Below are 13,104 nucleotides of genomic sequence, written 5' to 3'. Positions count from 1 at the left end.
ACCCGACTGGTCATTTTGCCATTTATGATCCCGTTCCCTTAAATAAAACTTCTCGTGCTTGCTTTAGCTAATCTATGACTTGCAGGGATGGTTGGTTCGGGATTTGGAAGAGATTTGAGTGAAATATGCCCATTTGATTCCTTAAGAGTTTTCTTAAAAAGACTAAGTTTGACTTTGGTCAACTTTTTGAGCAAACGGACCCGGATTCATGATTTGATAGTCCTGGAGGGTCCATAGAAAAATATGGGACATGGGCGTATGCCCGAAATTGAATTCCGAGGTCCCTAGCCCGAGTAATGAATTTTTATTAGAAATTATTAATTCGAAGTTGTAAGGATTTAAGGAAACTAAGTAATGATTGATTTCATGGGTATTGGGATCGTATGTTAGTTCTGAAACCCGGTACAGGTCCAAAATATCATTTAAGACTTAACCGTAAAATTTGGTGTGAATCCGAGTGGTTTTAGGGAATTTTGGCCCGTTAGAGGAAAATTAAGAACTTGAAGTTCATAAGTTTGATTCATTTGGTTTTAGAGGGTGATTCCTAGATTTAGCATTGTTTTGGGTGTTCCGAAGGTTCGAGTGGGTCCATCTCATGACTTCAGACTTGCCGGTATGTTCGGGCGGGGCCCGGGAGCCCCGAGTATCAATCAGACAAGGCTCGAGTGAAGTAGAAATTTTTGAGAAGAGCTGAAGGTTGCTGCTTCTGTCATAACCGCACCTGCGGTTGGTGGACCGCATGTGTGAGACTACAGATTCGGTCCTTGCATCGTAGAAGCGGCCCAAGCAAGCCACGCCAGGAACCGTAGAAGCGGCTCCCAAGCCGCAGATGCGGCTCCGCAAATGTGGCCTCCAGACCGCAGAAGCAGTCCCTGTCTGCTCTCCCCATTTCGTAGATGCAGGACCGTAGATGCGATCCCATGACCGCAGATGCGGAAATCGCTGAGGCAGTGAGGCTCATTTAATACGGGTTCTAAGCCATTTTTTTCACTTATACACTCTTCCATTGGCAATTTTGGGAGCTTTGGAGAGAAGACTTACACTTAGCATTGTGAGGTAAGTTTATCCCACCCATCCTTAGTTTAATACTTGCATATTAGGTAGATTAAACACTAGAAATTAAGTAAAATCAATAGGGTTAGAGCAAGACCTAGGGTTTTAATAAATTTTAGATTTAACTACAAAAATTGTTATGGAATTGATTAGAAATCATATATTATTGATCCTTAGGTTGTAGAGAACAACTTCCTTCAAAAAAATTCGGAATTCGAGCAAGTGAGCCCGGGGTCGGATTTGAGGAAACTTGTGTTAAGGGTTGGAAAATTGCTTAAATAGTTAGAATTCGATCTTGTGAGTCTATATTGACTAGTTCCTACTTCATTTAACTAGTTTGGGATCGATCGGCTCCGAATTGAGGGTTTGGGCTCGTTCTTGGCATTGGAAGTATACTTTGGAGCGAGGTAAGTATCATTTCTAACCTTGTAAGAGGGAATTGTCCCCATAGGTATAATAATTGAGTAATTGCCACTAAATGCGGGGGTTACGTATGCACTAGCTGACGAGAGTCCGTATGTAGCTACTATTGTGTTAATTTTCCGGGTAGTCTAGGACCCACATCATGCCATATTTGTGAATATCTCTATATTTTCTTGCTAATGTGATCACTTAGGATATGTTAGAGACTTGGAAAGGAATAAAAATGAACATGTATACTTGTTGAACCCTTGTATGAATTTATTTGAGTATAAATGCGCCTCCGTGTATTCTTGATATTTCTTGATATTTGTGAATCGGACCGATCGCCTCAGTATAAATAGATGCATCTATGGTTCGCGCCATTCGACCCTCTGGCAGTGCACAGTTTATTTTCTGTTGGATCAGGTCGTCGACCTCGGCATAATGTACGCATGATATCTATGTGAAATATTATACATGACTTGTTTTGCTAAGTATTTTGAATGTAAATAGCTAACTGAAATATTGTTAAGGACATGACTTTTTCCTCTTGCTATAAACTATTGATTATTGGTGATCCTCATGCTTAGCGTAGCACTTTATTATATTATTTGGCCCTAGTAAGTATCAAGTCGACCTCTCGTCTCTGCTTCTTCAAGGTTAGATAGGATACTTACTGGGTGCATATTGTTTATGTACTCATACTACACTTCTGTACTTAATTATACAGGATCTGAGGCAGGTACATCTGGCTATCAGTCTGGTCTTAACTTTAATTTGAGAATTTCTTACGCTTATTTTTGGTAAAAGTAAAATGAAAACTTAATTATATTTCCGCGTTGGCTTGCTTGACAATGGTGTCGGGTGCCATCATGACCTATTATGGAAATGGGTCGTGACAACATGGTATGAGAGCACTAGGTTCACGTAGGTGTCACAAGTCATGAGCAAACCTAATAGAGTCTTGTAGATCGGTACGGAGACGTCTGTATTTATCTTCGAGAGGCTATAGGGTATTAGGAAAAACTACTCTTTATTCATTTCATATCGTGAAGTGGTTGGTGTACTAAATTTCCCTCTTCTATTCTCTCACAGATGGTGAGGACACGCACAGCTGATGTTCCAGACCCGGGCGGAGCTGCTCCCCCCGTTGCTAGAGGCCGAAGCAGAGGCCAGGGGAGGGCACTGGCCCATGGTAGGGGACAAGGGCATCCCACAGTTATTCCAGTAGTACCACTAGCAGATCCCGCAGAAGATCCTATTATCGAGGAGCAGGGCGAGGTGCCCGCAGTGGAGCCTACCCCAGCAGACTTTATGACAGCACTGGGATTTCAGGAGGTCATGGGCCGCATGCTACGGTTCATGGATTCTATGACTCAAGCTGGTTTATTTCCAGCAGATCCAGCTACCTCACAGGCGGGAGGGGGAGCACAGACCCCTACTGTTTAGGCTCCTAGTCATGCAGCTGTAGTGTATCAGACTTTGGGTGCACTACCCGCAGATGGGGCCCAGCCAATCGCTGCAGTGGCACCCCAACCCAGACCAGCTATAGATGGTGACACGCAGAAGCTATTGGACAGATGGATAGACTTCACCCTCCGGTCTTCGGGGGAGAGCGTCATGATGATGCTCAGGACTTCATAGACAGGTTCCGGGATAGACTGCACAACATAAGGATATTGGAGTCACATGGAGTTGACTTCACTACTTTCCAGCTTGAGGGCAGGGCCCGTAGATGGTGGCAGTCCTATGTTCTTGGCAGGCCAGTAGGTTTTCCTCCCATCACTTGGGGTCAGTTCGCACTATTATTCTTGGACAGGTACATTCCGCCTTCTGAGAGGGAGGAGCTACGGTATCAGATTGAGCATCTTGAGCAGGGTCAGATGTCTGTGACCAATTATAAGGCGAGGTTTTCTGAGTTGTCTCGCCATGCACTCATGATACTTCCCACAGATGCAGAGAGAGTGCGGAGATTTGTTGCGGGGTTGCTCCCCCGTATTCGCTCTGGCATGGCCCGAGAGGTAGAGATGGGTACAGAGTATCAGCTAGTGGTTGAGATTGCTCACAGGATAGAGGGATATCGTCAGAGGGGTAGAGAGCAGATGCAGCAGGATAAGAGGGCTAGATTCTCTGGAGAGTTCAGAGGTGCCCCGGCTAGGGGTAGAGGCCAGTTTGGGAGGCGTCAGCCCAGTAGGACCCCATATTCAGCACCACCACCTACTTAGGGTACTCCAGCGCGCCCCTATTTCAGCAACATTCCAGAGAGTTCTTATCGCCCGCTAGCTATTCAGGGTTCCTCCAGTGGGTATTCAGGTCCCTAGGGTTCTCCTGGTTCCTATTTTAGTGTTATGCCGGAGAGTTCATACCGTCCACTGGCTATCCATGCTTCTCCTAGTGGATCTACGGGTTATTAGAGCCAGCTATCAGGGCACAGGTCGCCGCACCACATAGTTATTTTAGTACGGAGACCCTGGTCACATGAGAAGATACTGCCCCAGACTTTGGGGCAAGGCAGTATAGCAGGGTCAGCAGCCTATGATTTTAGCACCAGTTGCCCAGCCACCTAGAGGTGGAGGGCAGGCTGGTAGGGGCCGTCCTAGAGGTGGAGGTCAGGTAGGGAGAGGTCAGCTAGCTACTGCTCAGTCGGGTGGAGGCCAGCCAGTCGGCGCTCTATCCAGATTCTATGCCCTTCCTGTCAGGCCAGATGCATTAGCCTCAAATACCATCATCACAGGTATTATTTCCGTCAGTGGTAGAGATGCTTCAGTATTATTTGATCCAGGTCTACTTTTTCATATGTATCATCTCTGTTTGCTCATTTCCTGGTTGTTTCTCCTGAGCCTTTGGGCACTCTTATTCATGTGTCTACTCCTGTGGGTGATTCTGTGGTTGTGGATCAGATCTACCGGTCCTGTGTGGTCACATTCTGTGGTTTCGAGACTAGAGCAGATCTCATGTTGCTTGATATGATCTATTTTGAGTTCATCCTGGGCATGGATTAGCTATCTCCATATCACGCCATCCTAGATTGCTATGCCAAGACTGTTTCACTAGTGATGCTAGGGTTGCTGAAGTTGGAGTGGAAGGGTTCCACAGTTGATACACATAGTCGGGTTATTTCTTTCCTGAAGGCTCGGCATATGGTCGAGAAGGGGTGTTTGGCTTATCTAGCTTATGTTCGAGACACCACCACAGAGTCTCCGACGATTGATTCAGTTCTCACGGTTCGAGAGTTCACCGATGTTTTTCCTTCTGATCTTCCTGGCATACCACCGGATCGTGATATTGATTTATGTATTGATTTGGCTCCAGGAACCCAGCCTATATCTATTCCACCGTACCATATGGCTACTAAGGAGTTGAAGGAGTTGAAGGAGTTGAAGGAGCAACTTGAGGAGTTATTGGTGAAGGGGTTTGTTAGACCCAGTGTATCGCCTTGGGGTGCACCAGTGTTATTTGTGAAGAAGAAGGATGAGACTATGCGGATGTGCATTGATTACCTCCAGTTGAACAAAGTCACCATCAAGAACAAGTATCCGTTGCCTCGTATTGATGATTTGTTCGACCAGTTGCAGGGTGCTAGGGTGTTATCTAAGATCAACTTGAGGTCAGGGTATCATCAGCTGAAGATTCGGGACTCGGATGTTCTGAAGACTACGTTCCGGACTAGATATGGCCATTATGAGTTTCTGGTGATGTCCTTCGGCTTGACTAATGCCCCAACAACATTCATGGATTTGATGAACAGGGTGTTCAAGCCTTATATTGATTCATTTGTCATCGTCTTCATTGACAACATCTTGATATATTTCCGTAGCCTAGGGGAGCACGAGCAGCATTTGAGAGTAGTGCTTCAGACTTTACGAGAGAAGAAGCTATATGCTAAGACTTCCAAGTGTGAGTTTTGGCTAGAGTTAGTAGCATTTTTGTTACATGTTGTGCCAGGAGTGGGTATTAAGGTGGATCCCAAGAAGATCGAGGCAGTTCAGAGTTGGCCATGCCCTACCTCAGTGACCGAGATCGGGAGATTCCTGGGGTTAACAGGTTATTACAGATGATTCGTGCAGGGCTTTTCATCTATTGCATCACCTTTGACTAGATTGACCCAGAAGGGTGCTCTTTTCTGTTGGTCTGATGATTGTGAGGAGAGCTTTCAGAAGCTCAAGACGGCTTTGACGATGGCACTAGTTCTTGTATTGCCTTCCGGCTCGGGGATGTATATGGTATATTGCAATGCTTTATGCGTTGGCTTGGGATGTGTATTGACGCAGGAGGGGCGAGTTATTGCATATTCTTCGCGTCAGCTGAAGGTTCATGAGAAGAATTATCCGATGCACGATCTAGAGTTAGTCGCGATTGTTCATGCCCTTAAGATATGGAGGCACTATCTGTATGGGGTGCCATATGAGGTTTATACCGATCATCGCAGCTTGCAGCATATATTCAAGTAGAGGGATCTTAATTTGAGGTAGCGCAGGTGGCTTGAGTTACTGAAGGATTATGACATCACCATTCTTTATCATCCGGGCAAGGCAAATGTGGTCACGGATGCCTTAAGTAGAAAGGCAGAGAGCATGGGCAGTTTGGCATTCATTCCAGCAGAGGAGCGACCACTAGCTTTGGACATCCAGTCCTTGGCTAACAGACTTGTGAGGTTGGACATTTCGGAGCCCAGCCGAGTGCTTACGTGTATGATTATTCAATCTTCACTATTGGGGAAGATCAAGGCCCGGTAGTTTGATGATCCACATTTGGTGGTTCTCATTGAGACGGTGCTTCAGGGAGGTGCCAAGGAGGTTTTTATTGGTGAGGATGGTGTTTTGTGACTACAGGGTCGTCTATGTGTTCCTAATGTTGATAGTCTGAGGGAGAGGATCCTAGAGGAGGCTCACAGTTCGTGGTATTCCATTCACTCGGGTGCTACGAAGATGTATCGTGACTTGAGGCAACATTATTGGTGGCGGAGGATGAAGAAAGATATAGTGGAGTATGTGGCTAGGTATTTGAATTGCCAGCAGGTCAAGTATGAACACCAGAGACCGGGTGGCCTACTTTAGCAGATGCTTATACCAGAGTGGAAGTAGGAGCGCATTACCATGAATTTCGTAGTTGGGTTGTCGTGGACTTTGCAGAAGTTTGATTCAGTATGGGTCATTGTGGATAGGTTGACCAAGTCGGCTCACTTCATTCTAGTGGCGACTACTTACACAGCGGAGAGATATGCTCAGATTTATATTCGGGAGATAGTCCGATTGCATGGTGTGTCGGTTTCCATTATATCAGACAGAGGCCCCCAGTTCACTTCCCATTTCTGGAGAGCTATTCAAAGTGAGTTGGGGACCCGTGTAGATCTCAACACAACATTCCATCCTCAGACCGACGGGCAGTTGGAGCGGACAGTTCAGATTTTAGAGAATATGCTCAGAGCATGTGTGATTGACTTTGGAGGACAGTGGGATTAGTTTTTTCCCTTGGCAGAGTTTGCATACAACAACAGCTATTAGTCCATCATAGAGATGGCCCCATTCGAGGCGTTGTATGATCAACGGTGTCGTTCTCCTATTGGGTGGTTTGATCCTGGTGAGGCTAAGTTATACGGTACAGATTTGGTACAGGATGACTTAGATAAGGTGAAGTTGATTCAGGAGAGGCTTCGTGCAGCTCAGTCCAGACAGAAGAGTTATGCGGATCATAAGGCGCGTGATGTATCATTCATGGTTGGCGAGAAGGTTCTCTTGAAAGTCTCGCCAATGAAGGGCATTATGAGGTTCGGGGAGAAGGGCAAGTTGAGCCCAAGGTTTATTGGCCCCCTTGAGGTGTTGAGGCAAGTTGGGGAGGTTGCCTATGAGCTTGCCTTACCCCCCAGCTTATTGGGAGTTAACCCGGTGTTTCACGTATCGATGCTTCGAAAGTATCATGCCGACTTGTCCCATGTATTAGACTTCAGTACTATTTAGCTGGATGAGAGTTTGGGTAATGAGGATAAGTCAGTTGCTATTATTGATAGGGAGGACCGCCAGTTGAGGTCCAAGAGGATTTATGCGGTGAGGGTCCAGTGGAGTGGTCAACCAGTCGAGGAGGCGACTTGGGAGTCCGAGAAGGACATGCGGAGCAGATATCCACATTTATTCAGCAGCTCGGGTATTTTTCTATGTCCGTTCGAGGACGAACGTTTGTTTAAGAGGTGGAGAATGTAAAGACCCGACGGGTCGTTTTTCCTTTTAGGACCCTGTTCCCTTAAATAAAACTTCCCTTGCTTGCTTTAGCTAATCTACGACTTGCGGGGACGGTTGGTTCATGATTTGGAAGAGATTTGAGTGAAATATGCCCATTTGTTTCCTTAAGAGTTTTCTTTAAAAGACTAAGTTTGACTTTTGTTAACCTTTTGAGCAAACGAACTCGGATTCATGATTTGATGGTCCCGGAGGGTCCGTGGAAAGATATGGGACCTGGCATATGCCCGGAATCGAATTCCGAGGTCCCTAGCCCGAGTAATGTATTAGAAATTGTTAATTCGAAGTTTTAAGAATTTAAGGAAACTAAGTAATGATTGATTTCATGGGTATCAGGATCATATGTTGGTTCCGAAGCCTGGTACAGGTCCGAAATATCATTTAAGACTTGCCCGTAAAATTTGGTGTCAATCTGAGTAGTTTTAGGACATTTTGGCCGGTTAGAGGAGAATTTAGAACTTGAAGTTCATAAGTTTGATTCATTTGGTTTAGGGGGTGATTCCTATATTTAGCGTTGTTTTGGGTGTTCTGAAGGTTCGAGTAGGTCCGTCTCGTGATTTCAAACTTGTTGGTATGTTTGGGCGAGGCCGAGATGCCCAGAGCGTCAATCGGATGAGGTTCGAGTGAAGTAGAAGTTTTTGAGAAGAGCTGAAGGTTGCTTCTTCTATCATAACCACACCTGTGGTTGGTGGACCACAGGTGCGAGACCGCAGATGCGGTCCTTTCATCGCAGAAGCGGCCCAAGAAAGCTAGGCCAGGAACCACAGAAGCGTCTCCCAAGCAGCAGATGCGGCTCCGCAAATGCGGCCTCTAGACCGTAGAAGCGATCCCACCTTCTCTCCCCATTTTGCAGATGCGGTCATCTTCTCACAGATACGGGACCACAGATACGGAAATCGTTGAGGCGGTGAGGTTCATTTAATACGGGTTCTAAGCCATTTTTATCACTTATACACTCTTCCATTGGCGATTTTGGGAGCTTTGGAGAGAAGACTTCCACTTAGCATTTTGAGGTAAGTTTATCCCACCCATTCTTAGTTTAATACTTGCGTATTAGGTAGATTAAACACTAGAAATTAGGTAAACTCAAGAGGGTTAGAGCAAGACCTAGGGTTTTAATAAAAGTTAGATTTAACTACGAAAATTGTGATGGAATTGATTAGAAATCATATATTATTGATCCTTGGATTGTAGAGAACAACTTCATTAGAAAAATTTCGGAATCCGGGCATGTGGACCATGGGTCGGATTTTAGGAAACTTGTGTTAAGGGTTGGGAAATTGCTTAAATAGTTAGAATTCGGTATTGTGAGTCTATATTGACTAGTTTGTACTTCATTTAACTAGTTTGGGATCGATCGGCTCCGAATTGAGGGTTTGGGCTCGTTCTTGGCATTGGAAGTATACTTTAGAGCGAGGTAAGTCTCCTTTCTAACCTTGTAAAAGAGAATTGTCCCCATAGGTATAATAATTGAGTAATTGCTACTAAATGCGGGGGCTACGTACGCACTAGGTGACGAGAGTCCGTGCGTAGCTACTATTATGTTAATTGTCCGGGTAGTTTAGGACCCACATCATGCCATATTTGTGAATATCTCTATATTTTCTTGCTGATGTGATTACTTAGGATATATTAGAGACTTGGAAAGGAATAAAAGTGAACATGTATACTTGTTGAACCCCTGTATGAATTTATTTGAATATAAATGTGCATTCGTGTGTATTCTTGATATTTCTTGATATTTGTGGATCGGGCCGATCGCCTCGGTATAAATAGATGCATCTATGATTTGCGCCATTCGACCCTCTGGCAGTGCACAATTTATTTTGCTAAGTATTTTGAAATGTAAATAGCTAACTGAAATTTTTTTAAGGGCATGACTTTTACCTCTTGCTATAAACTGTTGATTATTGTGATCCCCATGCTTAGCATAGCACTTTACTATATTATTTGGCCCTAGTAAGTATCAAGTCGACCTCTCGTCTCTACTTCTTCGAGATTAGACGGGATACTTACTGGGTGCATATTGTTTATGTACTCATACTACACTTCTAGATTTAATTGTATAGGATCTGAGGCAGGTACATCTGGCTATCAGTCTGGTGCGTGCCCCTAATTCATAGACCGAGACTTTCACGGTGAGCTGCTCCCTTCCTATGCTGTTCAGCAGCCGGATGGAGTCTTTTCCTTATTTTGCTGTCTATTCTATCTCAGACAGTAGGATAGAGCTATTCTTTTGTACATTCTACTAGTTGCCTATTCCTTGTGATATCAGGTCTCGGCACACACGTTAGTAGACATTTATTTTGGGGTTGCATAATTATTTTGATACATTATTGATCGCTTCTGGTCTTAAATTTAATTTGAGAATCTATTACACTTATTTTTGGTGAAAGTAAATTAAAAACTTAATTATATTTTCGTGTTGGTTTGCCTGACAATGGTGTCGGGCGCCATCATAACCTATTATGGAAATGGGTCGCGACACTAGCTGTGTATTAAACTAAAGCATTAAGCAAAATATGGTAACCATCAATTCAGTTACAACTATCATGATAATGTGAAAACTACAATGAACGGTAAAATTTACCAAAAAGTTGAAATAATTTTAGGAAATCAGAAAAAATTTGTAAATACATGATGAATCTTCGGTCTCTTATGGCCATGATAAGTGAATTGTCCTTTACTGTACCCTCATCTCACAGTATGTTAATACATCTGTCAATAAATTTAGGCAAACTTATTATAAGCAGTACTTCATAAAATTATGACAATTTTGCTCTATATTTTCTACAAAGAGGTGTAAATTTTGTAGCAACATCTTCTCTAGGATAAACACAGAATGCGGGTTCCTCTTTTAAGAGTAATCCTCCGTATAGGAGAACGTTTTGGATCAACACATCCAGTCTCACCAAGCGCTACATCTGTTATAGATCATACCAAATATTTGATAAGGTATAGGTGAATTTATTGGCTTGCTATAATATTTGGATAATTTCCACATATGGTCACACAACTATAGGTTTTTTGCACCAAAGTCATACAATTTTGTTTTGTCACTTAAATTCACAAATAAATTATCACCTTGCCAACCAATAGTCACACATAAAATGTGACTTCCGGTGACTTTCGTTTCTACCCGTGTTAGTATTTTTTTGATAACAGAAAAATAAACAAACGAAGATTCACTTCTCTTGACTAGACTATCTTTTTTTCACTTCTTTTATATACTTTATCAGGGTAGATTTTCAAATGAAGAAAGTTATTTTTTTTATTTCACATTACAAGTTTCCAACTTAATAATTTCACTACAAGAAAGTATGGAATTTGCAACACTATTTTAGCAACAATTAAAATATTGTTGGCTAAAATGGATAAATGGCAACAACTCGATAAAATGGTTGCTATAGCATTGATATTTTGGCAACAAAAATTTCTTGTTGCCAAATATGTTAATTTTGTTGCCATATTTTATTGTTTAGATAATAAACTTTAAAATTTTAAAAATGACAACAACGTTCTAGCAACAACTACAGTAATGTTGCCAAATTTTAATAAATGGCAACAACTAATTTTAATTGATACAAAAAATGAAACTTTTAACATAATAAAGTGAATTATAAACAAAATTGGAAATAATAAAGTTTTTTTGTTGGCAATAAACATTATTTTGACAAACATTGGCTGTGGAGTAAAACTTTCAATTTTCCGCCAAAATTGAGCGGCAAACCTTTCCCTTTTAATTAGTTCTCCTGGTTTTTTACCCCACTCACTAATAACCATTCTAGCTAGGGTTTTTGTTATCAGTTTTACTTGAAAGAGCTCCTCTCCTGCTGCTGCATCCTCTTTGTTGCTTCGTGTTGCAGCTGGCCGGAGAAGAACCAGTAAGAATTCAATCTTTAATTGATTTACCCGATTGCTTCACTAAATTATGGAAATATCAATATTTGTGATTCTCTTTTATCATTGAAGTACTTAATGAGTATGGGTATCTTAAAATTTTCTATGCCAGATTTCTACTCTAATTCCTAATGGTACAAGAAAGAAACTTTGCATAGGTTTTTCTTTTATTTTTGTCTAGTTTGTTGTTCCTTTTTTCAATTCATCTTCTTATATCACACCAATGTTTATGATTGTTTTTTTTTGTTATTCATATTCTGCATCGTAGAAGTCAATTTTATCATATTGATGCGAATCAGATAGGGTCTTATCGTATACGTTGTGATGAATCTAATTCATTAAACTCCTCAAAGTCAATAGCACACAAACATAGGCTTGTGGAATATGAGCAGGCATAGTTTCATGATACAGAATTAGAGACAGAATATGGAAAAACCTGCGGTTAAAGTTGCTGGAGAAATTTACCCATGCCCTATCTTCTTGTGAAGACCCGGCCAGTTGTCTCATAAGTTATCACTCCGTTTCCCCCATTTCTGCTTTATTATACTTCATTATCCGTGTTTTATATGATCGGGTTGAGTAGGTTGCGCTCGGTTGTTAGGCAAAATTTTGATCCGAGGGTCAAAATAGAAATCTGAGAGTCGTTGTAGCTTTGTTATGTCATTTGTGATGTGTGTGCAAACTTTTAGGTCACTCGGACATGGTTTGGTTGGGATTTTGATCGAAAGCGTATTTCGGAAGTTTTAGAAAACTTAGGCTTGAATCCGATGAATTTTGGGTAATTTGATGTTGTTTGAGGTGTTTTGATGATTGGAGCAAGTTTGAATCAGGTTTTAGGATGTGTTGGTGTTTTTGGTTGAGGTCTCGGGGGCCTCGGGTGAGTTTCGGATAGTCAATCGGACCATTTTTGGCTTTGAGAAGTTAGAGAATTGGCTGATCAGATGTTGCAGGTTTTAAGCCTTCGCAATTGCGTACGGTCCATCGCGATCGCGTAGAAGGATTCTGGGTTGGCCTAAGTTTAGCCTTTGCGTTCGCATTTGAGGTCTCACGTTTGCGGAGGGCTTTGATCTCGTGCTTCGCGTTCGCATGTAGTGTTTCGCGTTCGCGTATAAGTATTTGGGGGTCCAGTGGTTTTGTTCTTTGCATTCGCATCAGTTGGGTCGCGTTCGCACAGGTTTGGGAAATCAAGCATCGCGTTCGGAGTGAAGTCATCGTTTTTGCATAGTGTATTTTTTAGAGTCATGGTATTTTGCCCTACGCGATCGCGAGGCTTGGGTCGCGATCGTGATGAAGGAATACCAAAAGTGGGCAGTAAGTTTATAAAACATTTCATCCGCGATTTTGAGCCATTTTCCCACCATAGTTGATCATTTTGAGAGCTCTTTGAGGGAGATTGAAGAGGGATTCAAGGAGAAGTGATTGGAGGTAAGATTTATGAACCTAAAACGTGATTCTATTGTGAAATTAACCTAGAAATTCATGGAACCTAAGCTAAAAATGGAAGAACTAGGGCTTG

General features: G+C 42.6%; 1 protein-coding gene across 1 annotated transcript; it reads left to right on the top strand.

The window, feature by feature from the left end:
• The first annotated feature begins 3,035 nt into the window (after positions 1 to 3,035).
• On the top strand, positions 3,036 to 3,680 carry LOC138872994 (uncharacterized). Its single transcript, XM_070151418.1, has one exon. The coding sequence runs from the start codon at positions 3,036 to 3,038 to the stop codon at positions 3,678 to 3,680; it is 645 nt and encodes a 214-aa protein (XP_070007519.1).
• The last annotated feature ends 9,424 nt before the right edge of the window (positions 3,681 to 13,104 follow it).

Source organism: Nicotiana sylvestris, chromosome 7 (assembly GCF_000393655.2).
Source record: "Nicotiana sylvestris chromosome 7, ASM39365v2, whole genome shotgun sequence".
In the NCBI taxonomy this organism is placed as follows: domain Eukaryota; kingdom Viridiplantae; phylum Streptophyta; class Magnoliopsida; order Solanales; family Solanaceae; genus Nicotiana; species Nicotiana sylvestris.
This window is presented reverse-complemented; position numbering and strand designations above follow the sequence as displayed.

Bases quoted from the DNA above. Each gene is read 5' to 3' on its own strand.
- LOC138872994 (XM_070151418.1), top strand. From the start codon at position 3,036: ATGGATAGACTTCACCCTCCGGTCTTCGGGGGAGAGCGTCATGATGAT.